Source organism: Candida tropicalis, assembly GCF_000006335.3.
Source record: "Candida tropicalis MYA-3404 genomic scaffold supercont3.2, whole genome shotgun sequence".
In the NCBI taxonomy this organism is placed as follows: Eukaryota; Fungi; Ascomycota; class Pichiomycetes; order Serinales; family Debaryomycetaceae; genus Candida; species Candida tropicalis.
In genome coordinates, this window is record NW_003020049.1 from 1,974,948 (window position 1) to 1,998,092 (window position 23,145).

Here is a 23,145-nt window from a genome sequence, read left to right on the forward strand (position 1 = left end):
TAAGAAATGTAAAAAGAAATGAAGATATAAAGATAGTTGCTCTTCTTAGAAGATGTATTTAATAAGACTGACCAAATTCTTGACAGCCCAGATGAAAATAATCTTTCTGTAAGTGGAATTACCAATAATGGTAGTAAAAGTGTCCACAAGTACACCAGAATCTTTCAAAGCATCAATCAAAATGCCAAAACTCAAAACACCTTGTTGAACACCCTTGGTAACGACTTTGACTAAAAATCCTCTACCATCAGAAGTACTAACTAAATCATCCAAAATAGACACTGCCAATCCAGATTTATTTAAAGATGAACAGATTTTACCTAAATCTGTAACAGCATTAATTAAAGTTATCAAAGATCCAAGAATGGTTTCTTGAGCAGTATTAATAACACTACCGATAAGATCACCCAAAATCCATCTTTTTCCAATACTAATAGTACCATTATTCCACAAGGCAACAATGATATCCCATAATCCAGGAAGTAAATCATAATTAATGAAAAATCTCATAACAATACTAACAGCCAAACCTGATTCATTAGCAGCAGATAAAATTTTAGTCAAACCAGTATTTTTAATATAACTGTTAACAATATCAACAGTACCACCTTGACTCAAAGAGTTAGTGGCCAAACCATGGACAATAGTAACACCTTGACCAGATTTATTCAAAGCAGTGAAAGCAGCTGTCAAAGCAGCATTATCTGGATAATCTCTTTTAGTAAGATTTTCTGGAGTTAAACCTGAAGCAACAACTAATTCTTGAAGATATTGAGCAAGTTCAAGTTGTTCTTGAGTTGGTTCGCCTGCACTACCATCATCTCTTACTAATAATTCTACTGAAGCAGGTTGAAGAGGTGCAACAATATCTGCAAGAGTAAACCATGCAAATAGCAAAAGGGATAAATATGTGGATAATAACTTCATCGTAGCAAGGTGTAGTAATTAATTATGGCCAACTTAAAAAAAAGAAAAAAAAAAGAAACACGCAGTGGTAAGTGGTGGCATTATATATATATATCAAACATAAAGATATCCAAACCACATAGTGTAATTGAACCTGTTTCCTAATTAGGAAATGCTTTTTCTCATTTTTAATTGCAAACATTTTTTTTTTTCGCAATTTAACGAAATGTGCGACAACTTTGTTTGTTGAACAACTCGATGATTTTTTTTTTTCCTAATATAGAAATAACTGTATTTGATTTGCATCACCGTCCAATTGTTATTTGTAGCGTTTACGAATCATCAGCAGATGAAAAAGAAATTGACAATATTTTGGGTGATTCTCTTTACTACTTTGGTAGTTGGCTGAGGATGTAGAATCTCGTAGATTAGCTGCTTTGATTTGCCTCATCGAATAATTGTTTATTGTATTCGATGATACGTAATACATGATGAATATGGATATAATTGCTTGTTAGACAAGGGTACTACAGCCTTCCCACACCAGATTAAAAAGAAAGTCTATCATTATACTTCTTGGTTTTACTTTTCTGTTGTTGTTGTTGTCGTTGTTTGAGGGGTTGGCTTATGACATAGGAGTAATATTCATATCCATTGTTCCCAACATGAAACGAACAACTCAGTGTATTTAACCAATTTATAATAAGAGAAAACAATTGATAATGCTTTGAAATTTCATAACTATATTTGGATAATATATTAAAATAGAGTGAACATTATAATATCAAAAAATCAACTACTAACCGTCAAATAGTCGTTAAAAATGTTTGAACCTAGAAACCAAACTATACTTCACCGGAAGCTCTCATTTGGTCATACTTCAATACAGTATTCAACAATACCTTGAACCCATTTTCAACTTCTTCAGGAGTGGAATATTCCTCTGGAGTATGAGATAATCCATCTTTTGAAGGAATGAAAATCATTGACGTTGGAACTCTAACACTTGTGAAACAAGAATCATGACCTGCCCCACTTACAATCTCTCTAACTTTATCTTTGCCAAACAATTCTTCAGCGGCACTTTTGACGGTTCTGATATTCTTCTCATTGAAATTGATTGCGGGTGAAGTGGTTAAATTGTCAAATGTCACCGACAATGGTTTAGCAAACTTGGAATTAATATTTTCTTGTGCTATTTCGCCTGCCTTCGATTTAATTTCATTCATTATGATGGACAACTCTTCATCTTTAACATGTCTTACATCAAGAGAGAACTTGACTGTGTGAGGAATAACGTTAACTGAACGCGGTTCCAATTCTAAAGTACCAATAGTTGCCAAGCCATCAAGTTTTGTAGCAGTTTCAATAGCCATAGTGATTATTCTGGAAGCAATCAACATGGCATCAGATCTTGTATTCATAGGAGTCGTGCCAGCATGACTTGATCTACCACTGACTGTTACCAAATTCCATTCAAAAGCTTGAACACCAGTAACCACACCAATTTTCTTCTGTTCATTTTCCAAGATGGGTCCTTGTTCAATATGAAGTTCAAAATGGGCTGCCAATGGGTTTTCCAAATATGAAGCTTTAACTTTTCCATCGTATCCAATTCTTTTCAATTCATCACCCATTGTAACTGGTATTTTATCTATTGATTCTAAATTCAAAGCATCTTCTAATGCAATCAGTTCTGCCCAAACACCAGAAGAAACCATACTTTTCGGAAATCTAGCACCTTCTTCATTTGTCCAATCAATAAGAGCTATAGGATAATTTGGAACATATCCATTATCTTTTATTGTTCTTAATACTTCCAATCCCAGCAAGACACCTAAAATCCCATCATATCGTCCACCATTAGGTTGTGTATCTAAATGTGAACCAATCCCAATAGGTGGTGCATCATTGTTTTTACCAGGATAAATGCCAAATATATTACCCATTTGATCAATTTTAATCTTACATCCCAAACTTTCTAATTCGTTAACAAACCAATCTCGAACATTTTTATCAAGATCACTTAATGATAAACGGCAAACACCTGTTTGTGTAGATTCTGGACCCCATACACCTTTAGCTCCCCATTTTGCTGTTTCATGTATTGTAGATATTAATCTTCCCTTTTGAATTGTCAATGCTGTCATTGTTGAATATTTATGTGATTGAATTATAGATTGAAGAATATGTCTTGATGTAGTAATATGCATAGGAATTATATGATTGATTATATATCACTGGAGGTTTACTTTTTTTTTTCTTTCTTCCATTGATATCCTCATAATAAGCGATAAGGAGAACTCACAGTCGGGTTTTGTTTCCACTTTTGGAAATAGCCGCAATCTAAATGCGCTTTAAGAAAAAGGGAAAAATAAAGTGGGAACATTGCGCCAATAATATTCAAGTATTTTGTAATCCAGTACGTAGATCTCAAATTGTAGGCTACCAAAATGGTTCTGTACAGACATAATGTGTTGAAGGAGGGGAGGGGGAGGGAGTTGTCAACACCCATCGGCATCTCTAATTGACCACTTCAGTTTCTTTAATCAAACTAACATCAATTTTATCGTCTTGAATCACTACAAATGGACAATTAATAAGATCCACAACTGTGTAGCTCATAGAAACACAAAATTGAATGACATTAGTAGGAGTTAAAGGTATAGAAAACATTTTTTGGAAACAAAATTAACTAGGAGTTAACAGACAATGGGTATTCAAAAATGCAAAAAAAAAAAAAAAAATTGATATTAGTAATTCTTAAATGGGCTAGCTCTTCCATGTATTATATAATTGTTCATTGGCTGATATCAAAAGGACAAATCATCACACAATTACTTACAACTTTACTGTCAATCATTTTCCCAATATACTCTTCTGTTACATCTCTGTATTTGTTGAAATTTTGAAATTATGTTTTGGGCGATTATCTGTAGCAAACATAATTGAAAAAGATTTTCAATTTCTTTCCATATTTCGTATTGACGAGGCACTAACAAATAGTGGATAATCGAGAAGAAAGAGGAGAATCAACACATGTGGTGATATCAAAGTAAAATAACTCATCAATTGATATTCCGATATATCCTCCCTCCCCTCTAATGCATTCATAATACACACAGAAACAAATAGTGTTTTATCACCGAAACGTGCTGCCATCAGACTAACGTTTGAAAGCAGTTTTAGATAATGGATATGTGAGCTACGCGTATCAAGATGTTATCAAAGTATACAATCCTCTAAATATACAAACAATGAATACAGTATAAATTCCGAGCGGATAATTTGTTTTTGCTTGTTTCTTTACATTCATTGTTAGATGGAAAAATATTATCTTCTTAGTATGGGGACCATTTATTGTTGAAAATGAGATTGAATAATAATAATCTCAAAAAAAAAAAGGAAAAGCAAATTTAAATTCCATACTTGGTAAGTGGTTGAAATAAGTTGGAATGTTTGGTTGAAAAAAAAAAATAGTGTAATAATATTTGTTTTGCATACACGCAATTTTTTTTTGTTTTTTTAGTTTGTTGTCTCTGGTAATTTTGTTACACATAATCGATGGGTAGTTTTATTCAAAGAATTTAATGAAATTCTTGATATATCATCTTGTGAATAATCACATGAAACGATGAGATATAGCTTTCATGTGTGAAACGGAGAAAACATGTATCACTTATGGTTAACAGAAGAGAAAGTATCGCCAACTATATCTCTCAATTATAATTCGGCTTGTTTAACGAGCCACGAAAAAAATAAAGAATACAAGACAGTGCAGCACGTTTTCTTTTCCTTTTTTTTGTTATTCCTTACTTATCGCAAAATATAGATTGACAGGAATCTGTTGGTTTAAAACCTAAGCATCGATTGCCCCCTTTTTTTTTCTTTTCTTACCAATTCATAAAACACGAATAACCCACATTTCTTTTTATCTATTTCTGTGCAACACGTCCTTTCCAATTATAGCGTCCTTAGGAAGGATTGTCGAAAATAGTAAAAACTAAAAATAAAAAAAGAAAGGTGTGGAATGGTAAGGTATAAAGGTTAATCTCAGCAAGTGGTTTCACTAGAAAACTGTCAATCTTTATTTTTTCGTGCTCCCGGAGACTGGGAGGGGAGGATTGAAATTTAAGCGACAAGGAAGGAAACTGCGCGTCGTGGGTGGGTGGGAGAAGCTCCGATCTCTGCGTCCGCGAAAAGTGAATGAAAATTGAACAAAAACAATGGAACGCGGTAAATCCCCACAAAAGCAAGCCAATAGTTTAGTTTACTTCATAATACAGTACGTATTGGTGAACAAAGTATTGGGTAACCCTCTATCACATAATGTTACAAAAAGAACTAGTTCAATGTGTAGGTACACACTTTTTTTGTCTGATTTGTTTTAGTTCAGATCAACCATGTATAATTCCCAGAATTCAACCCAAAATAATTTAGGTCCTTGTACACTTTCCAAGAAAACAAAAGTAGACCAACCATAACTACAGATAGAATTATAACAGATTTCACTTCTCGCAAAGTTCAAAGCTGAGTGAAACTTGTACGTTTTGTCAATTGATTTAGTTTGATTCTGATTGGATAGAAATAAAAAAATAAAAAAGAAAAATGGTTGCAATTTTTCATCTTAGCACCGCGGGAAGAGATAATGAACCTCAAATCTGAAACTTCACCAACCCTTGATAATCCCCCTTGTTAATCTTCCCATTGGGATTGAGATATTGATTGATGTTGATGATGATATCAATGTGAAGGATTGGGTAAAACAGGAAAAAAAACGTTTATTGATAATTTTTATTCTTTTCAACCATGCAACCAATACCAACGCAAACTCCCGCAATGATAAAACCTGAAACAAACAATGAGATTGTTTTCTTGTCCACGCTCTTTTTAGTAATGGATGACGAGGGGTGGAAGAGGAAGAGGGAGAGTAGAAGAGAAAGGGAGATTGAGGATCAGCACAATTCAGCGAGTATTGCTTGTGAAGTTACTTGATTTGGTGGTTCTATTTTTATCAAAATTAATTTAATTTCTCGTGATGAATAGATTATCCTACAAAGGCGGCAGATAGATGGATAATGGATTAAATAAATAGAAAAAGCAAAAGCAAATAAGAGTGCATAAACTATTCGCAATTATTATTTTCCGGGTATGAACATTATTTTGTAAAACAGCCTTTGTTACTGGATTAAGTATACGCAACTATCAACATTCTAGTATGAATGGAACGTAGATCAAATTTGTCTTTCTCTCTTTATAGAAAAAAAAATCTTGAGTTGGAGGAGGAGGAGGAGATAGAAGAGAAGGACGAGAGAAACAGATAGAGGCAAGGAGGAGATGGGGATTAATTTACTTGATCCCAGTGATACAGCGCCTCTTCTTTTTGTGGAATTAATGACCTCAACCTTGCCTGATTCTTAAGAAGAATAAGTTCCTGAAAACTTGGGTGAATGGATACATAAATAGAAACTCCAAGAGATTATTGAAAGAGGGAAAAAAAAGGGTGCAAAGTATAGGTGAGCATCAAATCTAAAACCCCCTTAACTCTGAGACACATACAAACACAAGGTTTTTATGCCACTTTTATGGCGCACATCGTAGTACTTTATCTACTCCTCTTCTTCCTTTTCTTCCCCCACAGAGAAGAAAATAATTAATAATAAATAGAATCATAGAATTAATATAGAAAAGTTTGACATAGGTCTGGGGTGAAGTGGAGGCTAGCCACATGATTGCTAGATTGAGAGAGGGGAGAGTTATAATTGAACCCTATACGGGAATTTCATCCCTTATTTCTATATTATATCGTCCATAATACTAATTTCATATTCTATCACTTCCCTTTATCCATTGTAGATCATTAAAATGAATATAGGACAAACCAATGACTGAAAATTTCATTTAAATTATATGATGGTAACCATAATCGGAAAATTGACCATCAGCTATAACAACCTGTTGATCAAAAAAACAAAAGAAACACCACAATCGATAAGCATATTATCTTGATCAATTGACGATGTTTGTGACGATATATCGTGACTTATGTCACGTAGGAAGCATAATACCCGAGTGATCCAAACATGTAAGTACCGGAAGAAAGAAAGAAAACAGAATCAAATAATTTGTGTACATCTTCTGTTGAAGAAATACTGAAATAGAAACGAAGAAAAAAAGAAATCTTGATCTACAGTCAATTGACTAAGGTTGTCAAGGATACGTCTATGTAGAGTCACACAGAGTCACCCACAGTTACGTAAATTATGAGACAGGCAGCAAAATAAATGAACAAAGCAGGCGTGGAATATTAGATGTGTATCGAAAGAGTATGTAGAATTTTTTTTTCCTTTGTTTCTTTCATTTTTTTTTTAGTCCATTTAATAATTTAATATTATTTAGCTTGATAATGCAATTGAACAATGATAGGTTAGGTTTATAATTAATGAGCAGCTGCTACTAGTAGGGAAGGGATTTAAAAAGTGGAATTTTACATGTAATGGTTAATACGCTGAGATAGGCTGTCGTAGAATGAAATTTTTTTATGTATATATTCCAGTAAACAACATTCTGATTGATTCGTAATATGTGTATTACCGTTGCAGCATAAGTAAGAACTAAAAAAAATCAAAAAAAATACTCACCTACCCCCAATACATTATAGTTGGAAGAATCAGTAAAGCATTATTTCTCCGAATTCACACATCTCTACCCTCAGATGGTTGGTTGGTCGTGTATGATCTTACAAAAACGAACGCAACCTGTATCGCACTTTAGGAGTTTAAAAATAACTCAGGTGATTATGACACAAAAGATAAGTATTAAGAGGAAAGGAAATACATTTGTGGTGGTATTTTAGGTAATTGTACTTGATGCTGGTTTTGCAGAAAGAAAAGAAAGAAGATATTGGGGATCATAACCGACACAAAAAAATAACTGTAATAATTTTCTTTTTTTTTTCAGAACGTGAACAGTATGTATGAAAAGAATACCACAGTATGTTGATGAATGAGGAAAAGCATTTTCCATTGTACATTTAAATTAACCCATTGCGGGATTGTCCATCTTCTTCATCACATTACGCATACTCTTTAGTACTACTAATCAAAGGGATAATTATTTTCTTTGCTACCTTTGTGGAAATCACCGTTGAAATTGCAATTGCAAATGAACCCAATTTTTTTTTTCTTCTATTTCTTTTGTAATATAAATTGTATGAAATATTTCCTTGCTCTTTTTTTTTTTTTTTTTACAATTATTGTTTTTATTATTTCTAGAAATCCAATTCTTATTCCTTCGCTGACATATTTATTAAAAAGAAGTACAATTGCTCCTTATTCCACAAAGAAAGATCTCTTATTCCATTCGCTTTATAATTATCGTTCAACCATTAAAGTAGCAATCTTTCGCTCAAGCTAAAAAAACTTTAACTGGTCGTCCTCAATTCCTGAGATTTTTCTTTACAATTATTAAGGTTATACATTTATCTTCAAACCAAGCCATAAAAAGTTAGTTTATTCCTGTGCCGGCCCTCCTTCCTACATACATTGCCTCGCACGATAGCTTTTTTTATTTTAATTGTTCAATTTCTTAATCGTTCATATTTTCATTCTTCCCTTTCCCCCTCCCCCTTCACCCCCCAAATTTCTTCCTTTTCAACATTTCCGGTGAAATTTTTATATAAGGAAGAAATTATTCACAGTTTGGTCAATTCTAGATTTACTATTCTTTTCCTTTGATTTGAATTTCACAAATTTTCACCATTTCTAATTTTCACAATTATCAAACTTACTTTATACGTTCGCTACTACCCCCTCACCTACTACTACTACTACTACTACTACTACTACTACCGTAGTATCAAACTAAATTATCCATCTATTTTTTTCCATCGCTTATTTTCTTTACACGAAGTACAACTACTAACGTACAACGATGAATATGAATGTTGATTTCTTTGCTCAGATGATTGCTGAAGCTTCACCATTGTTACAAAACCCATCTGGTTCCAATTCCAATGGGCAATTTATTTCTCCAAATCCAAACACTTTCGCTTCAATTAATCAAAGTAATTCTGATTTTACTTCCAATGCAGCTGACTTATCCAACGTTGATATCTTGGATTTTATTCCTGCTGCTGCTGTTGCTGAACAACATCAAATCCATCATTATCAACAACAACAACAACAATTGCAACAAGTTCAACAAGTACAACAATTTCAACAATATTTACAAACCCCAAAATCTGCTGTGAGTCCTAAATTTCAATTGACTGGTGGTTCTAACTTTTCAGCTAACCCAACTCCATCTTTTGGTGCTATTGCTTCTTTTGCAGGTAGTAGTGATGATATTCCAGCTGCAAGTGCTTCCATTCCTGTTACTGCTCAATTTTCTCCAATTACTCCCAATGTTTTAAACTTTGGTTCCCAATTGAATTTACAGGCTCATCAACAACGTGTCCAACAACAACAAGCTGCTGTTGAACATCGTGCTAGTACTCCAAGTTCAGTTCAAGCTATGGGTAATTCTCCATTGCAATTTTCTCCACAACAAGCACACTACACATCATCATCTCGTATTTCATCTGCCAGTACTTCAGTTGCTGATAAGAATAGTCCTACTATTGGTTTAGGTGTTAGTGTTATTGATCCTGCTCCTGTTCCTGCTCCACAACAACCATCATCTAGTATCATGAAGATTACTAAGAAACAACCATCACCACATGAACAAGCAGCTTTTCAATTTCAACAACAAGTCAATAATGAAGCTCATAAATCTTCATTAAACCATAAACGTGTTAGTAGTACTACATCTACTTCTACATCTAAATCTCAAACTCAACTGGATGCTCAATTACAAAAATTGATTGAACAACAAAGAGAAAAACAACAACAACAATTGTTATTATTAAAGAAAGGAGAGATTCCAAAACCTCCAGAATTGAAACCAAAGAGAAAATCAAGTTGTAGACCACACAAACAAAAAAGAAGATTGCAACAACAACAACAACAACTGCAATTTCTGCAATTGAGAAAAATATCTCCTCCTCCTTTACAACCAATCACTGGGGATTCTCCAACAACCATTGAAGTTGCTAGTCCTGAACTGGATATGAATAATAATGAATTAAGTTTTGCAAACAACACTAGTGCTTTTATATTTGGTGGTAATATTACTGCTGAAGAGTTGTTGAGTAATGATCCTTTTGAAGCTTTAAGTGGTAATAATAGTTTAATTGATTGCAAAGGTGATCTTTTATCAGAATTTGTTGATTTTGAATATGAAGAAACTACTACTGGAGATTTTGAAAAATCAATTACTGATGATGATTTTGATTTCTTAAACTTGAATAAAACTTCTAATGTTGCTTGTAATAATGTTTTAACACAACGTCCAATTTTGAAAAAGAAGAAATCTGTTGTATCATCTTCCAACATTGGTACTACACCAACTAAAATTGGTAAAAAAACCTTAAAGAAAGCTTCTTCATTTAGTGGTGGTTCTACTCCTACATTCATCATGAATCCAAAATTACAATGGACAAAATCTCAAACCAATGATCAACATCGTCAAAGGTTGATGACAAGAAATGTTTCTCATGGTCACACTCAATCAATGAGTGAACTAGGTGCTGATAATAATGGAATTGGTCAAGGTATGCCGGTTTTCACCTTGAGTAACCATTATCTGTTTGTTTATGAAACTGCTGATACCATTTATCAAGATGAAAGCATTGAAGACAGTTCAACTCAAACTACCCCTCGTAAACAACAAAATAATTCAATGTTAAGTGAGGTAGATTTGTTGAAGAATCTTGAATCTGGTTTAGGTGAATTCAAACTTGATTTGAACAAGAGAAAGTGATTGAGTCGTTTTCTATTATTGCAAGTTATGATTATTAATTTTTTTTTTATTTGTTACTATTATATATTTTATATTTGCTTGATTTTTATTACTTTACTGGTTGGTTATTTCTTTAAAGTGTTTATTGGTGTTTTTCCTTCCTCATATCTTTCAATATATGAGTGTTGGTTTTTATTACTGTTATCATATATAGTTTGCTTTTATTATTATTATTATTTGTTTGGTTTCGGTCATGTCATTCCTTATAAATATTACTCCTCGATCGTAATTATCTAATTGTTAATATATTCATATTTTTTATTTTTGCATAAATTTGATACATCTTTGGTGATAACCTGTACCAAAAATTGTAGCACAAGTTCACTGCCAACTGGGATTTTCTCTGGACCTTGTTAACCTCGTTACTCCTCTCTCTCCCATACTTCTCTAACCCCTTTAATTTTGTCCCTCCCTTCTATTCTTGAAAATTTCAATTGGGTTGTAAATCGTATCAGAAATAAATTCCAACATGTTGCAACAAAAATTAATACAAAACTATCACCAAGGACACTACTTTTTTCATTTCCAATTTCTATTCAAGTAAGTAATGTACTGTAATAGGTTTACAGTACTATCCAACTTCCTCTTTGTTTCTTTTTCTCTTTAAATCCTGTTTCATAAATTTCTATTTTCCTTGTTTTTTATTCATTGGTACATTATACATAACAAAAGAAAATAAAGTTGCCCCAGCAACAACTTTTTTCAATAAATTTTTGAAACATGAGAGTATAAGATACAATTGCATATCGGAGGAATCAAGGAGATAATAATAATTAAAGTTAGAAACTTGAATAAAAAAAAACGAATAATAACAGAAGATATCACTACACATGAATACCGCCTTTCTGCTTTCATGTAAGCGCAGGAGCAGGATATATTATGCTTATATTGGAATCCAGCAAAAAGGGAAAAGGACAAATATATATATGCTTGGTGATTACATGCATAAAACATTAATTGACCGCAACCAAGAGTTTCAGGTTCTATAAATATAAAACACTCAGTAACAAATCACATGATGGTGATTCTCTTACTAATAGTTTATCAAAAATAAAAATAAATTATACTGTATATTGTCAACCTATAGTAATTTCTTCTTTAACTATTTGGAAGTATTTCCTGTCTTCCTCCCCACATCAAATATTTACTCTTCGTCTTCAACTTTGACTTCTTTCTTAGATCTTGGAACATAATCTGTAAGTAAAACTGGTTCACTTCTGAATCTGTTGACACTAGAAATACGACCTTCATTAGCATAGGCAATATAGCAAAGAGATGCTGGTATTATACCCATCCATAATATATTGAAAAAAGCAGATCTTGGTTTGAATCTAAAATAGTGTCCCATTTTGTCCTTGGCGACATTGTATCTTTCAAATTGTTTATCTGGATGTAATGTACCGGCCATATTTATATAATATAATGTTGTGAATAGGAATAGATAGGTGAATTGACTTTGATTATTAGTCCTAAGCTATCTGTTTTCTAGATTTTTTTTTTTCTTTGTCTTGTTGATGTAAGTTTTTTCATTTCAATTTTGATTGGTAAAAAAAAAAAAATGCGACTAAAATGTACAGGACACGACTTTTGGATTTTTCTTCTTTTTTTTTTTTCGTAGGATATATGACAGAGAAGTCGCGACGAGAAGTTGTCATGAAATTGATTGCAATTTAAGCCACTGGTAGTAACAATAAAACCAATTGGTTCCGCATAGAAATATTCCTATAAAACAACTTAGGAGCATTGTTTTATATGAGAGTAACTAAATGCTTTTCATGGCTTTTAAAATATTGCGCGATTAAATTAAAATCTTGAATTTTTCAAAACAACAATATTGGACTTGTACTGTACCAATCTATTTTTTTTTTAGTTAGAATAAACAATAAGAAGCGAATAAGCCAAGAACCATAACACCAACTGTGTTTGTTGGTTCCGGGTCTCTTGTTTTAATTCTTCCTTATGAGGTGATAGTAGTTAAGAGTAATCTAAAATTGTGATTAGGGATGCCAAGACAAGTTTGATTATAGAGTTTTCCAGGACTCCAGATATCGCTGGCGCTATTAGTTATTACCAATGTTCATTGAAACTAAAACTCTGCAGTATACATCAGTTTATCAAATCGTTGATCTTAGTATTCAGCAGAACTGGAAAATTGTTAGCTCGGAAGAGAATAAGTATATATGTTGCTGCAAAACTGATACAGTTTTTCTGATCACGTTTTCAATTTATAAGTTGATGATGTCATTTACGATACAATTTTTTTTTTCTTTCCTACTTAAATTGCAATTCATTCAATGTTCGTATGCATTGGTTATTGACACAAGTCGAGAGGTAACAAGACTATTCCCATTTTTTTTGTAATTGCTAGTCGTGAGTCTATAACTTTTGTGCAAGAACCATTCCATAAAGTCAGCTGCAGAAGGACTTACAAAATGTTGCGCAATTTCTTTAACAGAGCCAACTTCCTATTTGGGATGTACCACCGTGAGCCATGGGCCGAGATCCAATTTCCCCAAGAAAAAAAAAAACAAGAAAAAAACTAATGATTGCATAAGCTCCACTTTCGGCATCGGGAGTCATCCCTAAATGATATATCCTTACATTTTGATATGTAATACCAGAAGGTACTCGTAGTTTGTTTTTTTATGTGTTATTTTCATGTTGATTTTAAATCTTGTGCAGTTCCATTTATTCATTTTGAATTCTGTGCACGATTCGAGTATTCCTTCAAACAAATGTATGATCAGTAAAGAAATCGCGTTCCGGAACATCGATTGAAATTTCATCCATAATTACAGTAGTTTCAGATCCGTATATCGATATGAAATCAAGAAAAAATAAAAAATACTTATCAACCAATAGCATCATGTATGACGTGTTTTGATTTATGGGCATGACTACGAAGCTCCTACCATTCATATCATTTACGTAATTAAACAACGTTTGTGTAGTTTTCTCTTGACCACAATCATACATAGGTTCTGATAATACTGAAAGGGTAAACCATAATCAAAGTATGGGCATGAAAGAAAGTGGAATTGTATTTGCAAGTGTGACGATGCATGGTGACATGGAAAGGAGGTGGGGAGCATGGCTAAAATACAGGGATGAATAGCAAGGAGAGTAGATCGAACATTAATTTCTTGGAGGGGATCGTGAAATTAATGATTATGATTATTATTATTTTTTTTATTTTTATTATTATTCGCTAATTATTAGCATACAATCAATAATTGTTAGTATACAATCGAATGGCCGTGAAATATTAAATTATAATAATACGATTAACACCAGGTACATCCATTTTGTATGATTCTTGTATTTGAAAGATCCTTTTCTCTTAAAGATGACAACACTGCGGAGATATTATTGCTGTTCAACGTGTATTTTTTTTGCAGCTCTTATCTTCAATGATAATTTAAATTTTGTTCCTCTCTCCTCATGTGAGTGTGTGTTAAAATAGTAGATGCATGGGTGGTTCTATTTTGTTGTTCGTTCATATGCATACTATTTTTTTTTTTTGGTTTCTCGTTTGCTTGTTTGCCTTTAATGCCCGTTTTAAAAATAGATTTGTATACCACAGTTTCAAGCAAGATGATAATAATGCAATGAGATCGATTCGCTCTATGCAATTTATTTGCATACGTTAGGATAATAAAACAGTGAGATCGCCAAATAAGATTCAATTAAGTACCATGACCTCACGCTCTTCAGATTTACGAGAAGGAAGTTTGAATAGCAAAAAAAAAGATAGGAAAAGTGTTTACAATCGTCAAGCATGTGTCGCAACTAATCTCTAAGGTGACAAACAACAATAGTTCTGTGTTTAATACAACAAAAATGAAAAAGAAAAGAAAAAGGAAACAATGCTTGAATATAATGATAGGCTTCTGTTTTTGAATTTTAGTTCTAGACTAAATTTATGCCGGACAATATGAGAGACCTTGCCACAGTACATGAAAAGTTATAGAAACTAGAGAAGCAATAAAAGGGCTTTTATGAGTAATAATAAACAACAAACTCGAGGTGTATCACACATTTACTTGTCAAACTGTTAAGCCATTTCAATGAAATCTATTGATCACATAAACGATCAAACAAGAAAGAAAAACTCCTGCAACAAAGACTGAGAAGATCTTCGATATCAAGCAAATATAATAATAGAAATAATAATAGCAACAACAACAACAAACAAACAAGCGAACAATACAAATGCTTTCATTATAAACATTGTTTATCATTTTCAATTGAAAAAGGTGATCATTTGCCATAGCCCATCCTCATTTACTTTCATGTTAATTCTTCAAATTATGATTCAAAATACACTATAGTTAGCATTGTTAAAGGAGTCCGGAATTGCGCGAATAATAATTCCTTGAATTTTTTTAATCAGTCAATTTGAGCTTCTGTGCTTGACTGTTTCACTTCCAACAACGAGTTTTTGTTTTTTTTGTTGTTGAAAACATTCAACTTAATTAGAATTAGACATTACATATCTGTGGGTCTAAAATGAAAGAAGAATATCGCCAGTGCACGACCATGAGCTTTTTTTTTTCACTCACTCTCACTCTTTTTTTCTCTGATTTGTTTTTGCTTGTTTAGTTGTTTGCTTTGTACACAGAAATGAAGTGAAGGGGAGAATTTCAGTTTGTACTTTAAATTAGATTAACAATGAGCATTCAATGTAAGAAAGGGAAAGAGAGAGAGAGAAACAGTAGAGAAAGAAAGAAATAATAAAAAAAAGAAAGAAAAATAAAAACTTACACTAACAAACACAATCAACAAAAAAGTTTTACATTTCTTGTACATAAATTTTTTTTTTTTTCAAGGATATATAAGAATCAACAATATCCCCCCATTATTATTATTCAATTTTAAATCTGGAAGGAAAAATAATTTCATTACAAAAACAAAGGATATACTTTCAAACACAAACAACAGACATTTACTTTTATAGGTAGCAGTATCTCCCCTAAACACACATAGTCTTACCCGTTTATACCCTCCCATCAAACAAAAGTAACATCACCACTTTTCTTCCCCATAAATAAAAATAAGGACATAGAGGAACAATTAAACTTGTGTTGAGAGCATAGTGTTTATATTATCCATCATCTTTCCTCATATATTTCTCAAATTCTAATCATTACACAAATGTCACATCAGCCATCTGTGATCAACAAGGGATCTTCAGCAGGTATTAAAAAGGAAAGAAAGACTCGACGAACCCACAAGAATTCGCGTGATGGATGTCCTAACTGTAAAGCAAAGAGAATAAAGTGCTCCGAAGAACTACCTTCATGTCATAATTGTATCAAGAAAAATTACCGTTGTGGTTATCTTGACTTTCCACCTGAAAAGTTGGAAATGATTAGACAAAAGAATAATAAACGACTGTTAAATGGAAGCAACAGTTCCAGTAGTCCAAATACTAATACTAATACAAACACAAACATCAATAGCAATAGCAATGTTGCCAGCGATAATCTAACTATGGAAAACCAAAATCAGACTTCAAATCAATTACTACAGAATAATTTCAACAACAATTTTCAACCGCAAATTCCAGAACAACAACTGTACACCTTTCAGAATCAAGAAACGTTAAACAATAGCGTCAACCTACAAGGTCCTCCAATACATTATAATTCTACTCAGCAGTATTTCATAAATGATCAGAATCAAATACTAACAGGAGACGATCATTTATTAGTATCTTCAGCACCTGGTACTTCATCATCATCTTCAAATTTCATTGCCAATCGTCCGTCATCATTGCATTCATCTCCAAATTCCGACTCTCCAAACCATATCAATCAAATAATGCCAAATTTCATCCCTATATCTATTCCTAACGAAGACCAGTCTGTTACCCCTCCAGATATTTTTCAAAATGTTCCACAAGACAAGATTCAATATTATGTGGAGCTTCCATCTGCAGCTGACGATTTACGAACTGCAGTATATAAGGATTCAATAAAAAAGATATCACATGTACGAAATGATTTTGATTTGCCAACATTTTCATCCGATTCATCTTATGATAATCAACCAGAATTCAACCCTCCACCACAAATTGATACATATGATCCACAACAGCAAATGCCTCCACCTCTATCACAACAACGACAACAGCAAAACTATAATAATGACACCAACAAAAGTGCTTCGTTTAGTTCTCAAGTTGATTTCGATGTCGGATATGAAAGCCAGTCAAGTGATGATTTTTCTCATTCTCGTGCCGTCTTTGCCGAACATTTTGGGGTAGTTATTCCAAAATCAAAACAAACTGGCCAAATGGATATATTTCCTTCACCAAATCAAGTTGAAATTGGCGATCCTTTACCCAATGCCATTAACTCTCCTGTCTCAATGAAAATGCTCAAATATCCAAAGGAGTATTTAAATACATCTGTCAAGGATTATTACACCAACAACCGAGAATTGCTCGAGAAGTCCTTATTATCACCAAGAAATATATGGACTAAACGTGATGATAAGTTAATTTGGACCTCAATTTTCAGTGGTGCCATTGCTCGCCCATTTCCAAATTTCTCCTTTTTCATTGATCGTGGTTTGAACGTGATTATGAAGGTGTGTAACCGATCACTTGCGTCTGTTACAAGTGATACGTGTTTCACTCCGGAAATCTTTGATATTTTAGTCAAGAAATCGTATTCATCATATGGTGGATTAATCAAAGATCTCAGACAGTCAATTGGTCAATATATTGAAAGTAGTACTGTCTTGTCATGGTTCTCATGCTGGTCATTATTTATCCATTGTAACAGTACTGCAAAGGTTTCTAATTTGCTTCTTACAGGTTCAACATCATTATTGAGGAATTCATTGAATGATTATAAAAGTATTACTGATATTCATCCGAGTATTGCATTTATTATTAGAGCTATTAGAGTCAATACCTTATGTGCTAGAGCTCCAGACTACAAATTTGACATTATTGAAGAGTTGTATCACGATGTTGTTCAGTATAAAAAATTTGTGATTTACAACCAAAATTTGACAACCAAAAATAATGGATACATTTTAAAATCGTTTGTTGATTTAGAAAATTTCTTGTATGATTTGATTAACGTCAAGTATCCAAGAATAAAAAAATTGGATGAAGCTTATAAAAAGAAACACAACTTGACTCTGCATGAAGGTGTTGAATTCATTTCTCCAAATGAAATTTTTTCTATTATTGTCGATTGGTTTAACACTGTTCCTAGCCATGCATTATCTGTTGGAAAATCAATGACACCACTTAAAAAGAATTGTTATTTATTTTTTATTTCTATTGGTGTTGCATTGGCATCTATTTTCCCATGTATGAGAAATGTATTTTTAGTTGACCCTTGGAATGTGATTTTTCCAAGAACTGATTTTGACAATGAATTGTATGAATTCACACGTGAAGATGTTGGAAATGATGATCAATTTGAATATTTATCTGTATTGTCAAAGAAGTTGCTTCGTATTATAAACTTTTTCTTGAATAGAAGACTTCTCATTTACAGTGTTATCAATCGTATGAAAGTTTTGCAACCAAATGAAACCTATCTTGAGAGTTGTGAACCCATTGAAGGTTATGATAATGTGATTCACATTAAGCCACCCAAATTTAAGTTTACTGAGATTCCATTGCCTGATTTTTCTGTCAACAATATCATCAATGTATACAATTATCCAATGCCGGATTTTAATGAAGAAGAGAACAATAAATGGAAAAGCATTATCAGTAAAGAAAACCATGATCAAAAGGCAAGAATCAATCAATTAAGAGGTAAGTTTCAAAACAATGATAATCATCAAAAACATGAAAAATCTGATCTTGATAATAGTGATGTTAATGCTGGCCAAGTTGTTGGTAATGGTTTCAATTATAGTTTAGGAATGTTTGCATATGATTTTAATATCAAGCCTTTACTTGATGAGATGACTGAATCAATGGTGGAACTGAAACCAATAAGTATTGAAGAAATAAAACAAGAACTTGACAATTTTGAAAATTCTCAAAAAGAAGTTGGTAAATGTGTATAATTGATTATTAACTTGTAATATATGCATATTTATTATGATTTATAATCGTGATGTAGAAATTCCATTACTTTACTGTGTTTTCTATCAATTAAATCTTACCTACTTATCACTACAGAAATGGGTAGAATAGCTATACCCTCCAAATGACAGTTTTGATAGGCGAATATATCACCAATACCCAACTTGATCAGTTTGATGGTGGAGGAAATATGTATAGAAAAACACAATTCTCAAAAGTACGTATACTGTTTTCTTCTAAATGTAAAGATTGTTCATCGCAGTTCATTCTTGCCTATCGCTAAACTTAATAAAAATAATTAGATTTACCCAATTACAAGGGTATATATTCACTTAAACAAATATTTAGACACTTTCTCTTGATTCTTCTTCGGCATCCACCTCCTTTGACAGATTCTTCTTCGGTTTTGTTATGGCCACTACTCTACTTAAACCTTCAGGAGTTTCACCAACTGAAATCTTCTTTTCGTAATATGTGATGTATGCTTCTATATCTCCATCACCAACAAACTTTCTGTAACGATCCCTCCAGGAGTTAATACTGTGATGTGGATTTTTTCTGTACAAATCTGAAAAAACACTGTAAACAACTCTTTTAGCATCTTTTAAAGCTTTACACAATATATAATCATCTTCTGCAGTAAACTTGTTTTTCAAAGTACCGCCAATATCTTCAATTCCCACTTTTATCTTTTCACCGTGCTTATCATAGACCAATCTATCAAAATCATCAATTTTATAAACATAATACAAACGGTGTTGTAAAAGTCTTCGGTAACGAGATCTTATGGAATTTTGGGTATGATTGTTAAGAATTTCCATCGTTGCCAATGTATCGTAAAATTTATGAGAATTTCTGAGTCTAGGATTTTCTCTGATACGTTCAAGAATAAATTCATCCTGTTCTTCAGTAAAACGGTTGGTTGATTTTTTGGCAGTTTTTGTTGTTGATTTTTGAACACTCGATGATGCCGTGCTAACAAGTTCCTGCTCTTGTACTGGCATTTCGTTTTGCTGTTGTTGTTGTGGTTGTATCTCATGTTGTTGGTTCTGTTGTGGTGGCGGTGTAAGTGGCAGTGATTGTTGTTGTCGTGGTGGGGGAAATTCTGCTTCTATTGCTGGTTCATAATGATGATGTAACGGCTGAGGTTGGAATAGTGGTTCATGCACCGACTCTTGTTGTTGCGGTTCCAATTGTTGTAGTTGTGCTGCAGTTAGTTCTGGTATCTGTGAGTTGGGATGATCACTTAGATTACTTTGCTGACTAATAGCTGCAATTCTAGGATCAATCAAATTGGGTTCTTCTTCAGTATTACAATTGATATAAGGCGCAATTGCAATAATTTGGCCTTGTTCAATACAATCATCAATAAAGTCAATACTAAACACACCATGTTGACCTAACAGAATGGCATCTTGTTGACCTAACAGAATAACATCTTTTCCAGGTTCAATTACCGCACCACCGTGTGTAATAATTTTCTGAACAAATTCAGCTCTACGTGGTTCTCCATGTTGAATAGTAAATCTCATTGAGCGTCCATCCGGTGTAACAAATATTGGTGGAGGGATATTTGTCTGATATCTGTGTCTTCCTGTAGTAAGATCCTGAGGGTTTGTAGCGATTTGATTACGCAGAACAGCCTCCATCTGTGTTCTTCTTGTCATATTATAATGACTTTGTTTCTGTGCAGCAGTTTGCTCAACATGCTCGGAATGCCCAGCATCAAAGAAAGCATCATACTGTTCACCATTGTCATATGAATTATAACTCATCTTCAATTGGTTGCAAAACAGGAAAAAAAAATCTAAAGGATTGTTTGTGCTAACTATCGATAGATAAGTTTTAATGAGTATGTATGTTTGGATGTTGTGAGATTGTTTGTTTATTTTTTTTTTTTTTGAAGATGTTTTTTGTTTTGTTTGGTTTTGTCATGAGAAATTGAAAGCAACGAAAATGAAAAAGTAAATAAAGTGAACAAAAAGGACTTTTAAATACCGCGATCACGTGAACTATCCATCACACACGACTTTTTTATATTAAGTTCAAATGTATTGATTCAAGCTGATAATAGTAAAGAAGTGATTGATATACATCATAGAATGGTATCACTTATATGCTGGATGTTATGTAAATATTTGGTGACCGTGAACTGGAACCTAGAGATGATCTAACCTAGGTGAGTTGTTACAAGGGTTAGCAAAGAGTTTCTAATCTATCTAATTGATATGGATAGCATTTAAAGTGAGATACTAGTAGTTACAGAAGAAGCACAGGATGTTTTAGATTAACCCTGTAACCGGCACCGAACATTCTTTGATAATGTGGTTGTGGTTTTGTATTTTTCTTTTGGTCCCTCTCGCTATCGTTATCTCAGAGCCCGCGGGTCGAGGTGGGGGGAAGCTAACAGAGACAAACGAAAAAAAAAATAGCATTAGTTGGCGGGTTCCAATGTTTGGAATCAAATCAGAACCGAGAAAATCAAAAAGATGAAGGAAAAGAAAAAAAAACCTTGTGCTAAAAACGAAGAAAGGAAAAAAAAAAAATCAAGACCTTTTGTTTCTTCTTCAATAACATTCTAATTTATCATAAGTTAACTACAATTCTGTTTATAATTTACAGGAATTTCCTCCCCTTGATTCAACTTTCTTCATTCTTAACGATTTAATATTACATGATAGAAACTAGTTATTGCTAATTATCGTTAATACCAAAATCATTACTAATTATTCTTATTCATTTATTTTTTTTTTTTTTTTTTTCAGATTACAAAATCTGAAGTGAGTGAAATAGCATCAATTATCGGGAACCGGATTCCATAATACTTACAACACCATAAATACAACAAAATCCAGATTTATATCTATCAATTGAAATGCAAAGAGATGATAACCACAAGCTAGAGGAGCAACATAATGATTTCTCGGACGTCGTTCAAGGTGAAGATTTGGAATTTCGTAAATCTCACGAACTTACGTTTCCCATAACTCATAGAATAGATACATTGGGAGAAATACCACCTCCTTCAATCCTTACAAAATTTTCAAATAACCAATTAATCACAATTGCAGGTGCAGCATCGGGTTTTTTGGCTGGTGTGGTTGTCTGTCCGCTTGACGTGGTAAAGACAAGATTACAAGCACAAGGTACATTGGGTAAGAATTTAAAATACAATGGGTTTCTTAACACATTTAAAACAATTATAAGAGAAGAAGGCGTTAGAGGGTTGTACAGGGGATTGGTACCAACTATGATTGGTTATTTACCTACATGGACAATATATTTCACAGTGTATGAGCAAGCTAAGCGATTCTATCCGGGTTTCTTGAAGAACTACAATATTGAGAACCCATCGATAATACATTTTTGTTCAGCATTATCAGCAGGAATGACAAGTTCAATAGCAGTTAATCCAATTTGGGTTGTGAAAACAAGATTGATGGTTCAAAATGGACAGGAAAAGAAAAATGAGGTTTATTACAAGGGAACTATAGATGCAATTAAAAAGATGTACAAAAGTGAGGGGATAAGAGCTTTCTATAGTGGGTTGATACCGTCATTGTTTGGATTGTTACATGTTGGGATCCATTTCCCTGTTTATGAGAAATTGAAGACCATTTTTCATTGTAATTTGAATTCTGGAGATCAGGGATCAACTTTGAAATTATGGAGTCTAATAGCAGCTTCTTCGATTTCAAAAATGATTGCAAGTACCATTACTTACCCACATGAAATTTTAAGAACAAGAATGCAGTTGCGTCAAGACACAGGAAAGCATAAATCGTTGTTAAAGACCATATCTTCTATCTTTCGTAATGAAGGATTGAGAGGGTTTTATGCTGGGTATTTTACAAACTTGACTAGAACTGTTCCTGCCAGTGCTGTGACATTGGTCAGTTTTGAATATTTCAAAACATATTTATTAGAAATGAGTGGGAAACTAAATAAAAAATTTACTCAATAAGTAAGTATTTCATTAATAGCATCTCATACATAGCATTATATTTATACAAAATTATTTATAGAATGTAATTTATTTTTTATTTTTGGATTATTATTATCATCCTACTGGACTTAATTAAATTAAATTGCAAATTAAAAATACGTTGTATTGATTATTTAGATTACGTGAGAAAATCAAGTTGAATCAAACGACAAGCAACAGACAAAAAGAAAGAAAGTTCGTTGATCGCCATTTTCTATTTTTTTTTTTTCATTGTAGGGGTTGTTTTCTTTGTATTTTCATTTTACTACAAAAGACAAACTCACAAAAGACA

At 32.8% G+C, this 23,145-nt stretch overlaps 6 protein-coding genes across 6 annotated transcripts; 3 read left to right on the forward strand and 3 right to left on the reverse strand. All coding sequences in view use genetic code 12, as the record gives it.

Annotated features, from left to right (window-relative positions):
• Nucleotides 1–45: 45 nt before the first annotated feature.
• On the reverse strand, nucleotides 46–927 carry CTRG_01989 (uncharacterized protein; the record flags this gene model as incomplete). Its single annotated transcript, XM_002547636.1, has 1 exon — nucleotides 46–927. The coding sequence occupies one exon, from the start codon at nucleotides 925–927 to the stop codon at nucleotides 46–48; it is 882 nt and encodes a 293-aa protein (XP_002547682.1).
• An 824-nt stretch (nucleotides 928–1,751) lies between these two features.
• Nucleotides 1,752–3,119, reverse strand: CTRG_01990 (uncharacterized protein; the record flags this gene model as incomplete). The annotated part of the gene is made up of 1 exon (XM_002547637.1): nucleotides 1,752–3,119. The coding sequence occupies one exon, from the start codon at nucleotides 3,117–3,119 to the stop codon at nucleotides 1,752–1,754; it is 1,368 nt and encodes a 455-aa protein (XP_002547683.1).
• Nucleotides 3,120–8,838: 5,719 nt separating this feature from the next.
• CTRG_01991 (uncharacterized protein) lies at nucleotides 8,839–10,767 on the forward strand (the record flags this gene model as incomplete). The annotated part of the gene is made up of 1 exon (XM_002547638.1): nucleotides 8,839–10,767. The coding sequence occupies one exon, from the start codon at nucleotides 8,839–8,841 to the stop codon at nucleotides 10,765–10,767; it is 1,929 nt and encodes a 642-aa protein (XP_002547684.1).
• Nucleotides 10,768–15,960: 5,193 nt separating this feature from the next.
• Nucleotides 15,961–18,849, forward strand: CTRG_01992 (uncharacterized protein; the record flags this gene model as incomplete). Its single annotated transcript, XM_002547639.1, has 1 exon — nucleotides 15,961–18,849. One exon carries the CDS (start codon nucleotides 15,961–15,963, stop codon nucleotides 18,847–18,849), a length of 2,889 nt encoding a protein of 962 aa, XP_002547685.1.
• A 363-nt stretch (nucleotides 18,850–19,212) lies between these two features.
• On the reverse strand, nucleotides 19,213–20,643 carry RAP1 (DNA-binding transcription factor; the record flags this gene model as incomplete). The annotated part of the gene is made up of 1 exon (XM_002547640.1): nucleotides 19,213–20,643. The coding sequence occupies one exon, from the start codon at nucleotides 20,641–20,643 to the stop codon at nucleotides 19,213–19,215; it is 1,431 nt and encodes a 476-aa protein (XP_002547686.1).
• A 1,100-nt stretch (nucleotides 20,644–21,743) lies between these two features.
• Nucleotides 21,744–22,832, forward strand: CTRG_01994 (NAD+ transporter; the record flags this gene model as incomplete). The annotated part of the gene is made up of 1 exon (XM_002547641.1): nucleotides 21,744–22,832. The coding sequence occupies one exon, from the start codon at nucleotides 21,744–21,746 to the stop codon at nucleotides 22,830–22,832; it is 1,089 nt and encodes a 362-aa protein (XP_002547687.1).
• Between the last annotated feature and the right edge of the window lie 313 nt (nucleotides 22,833–23,145).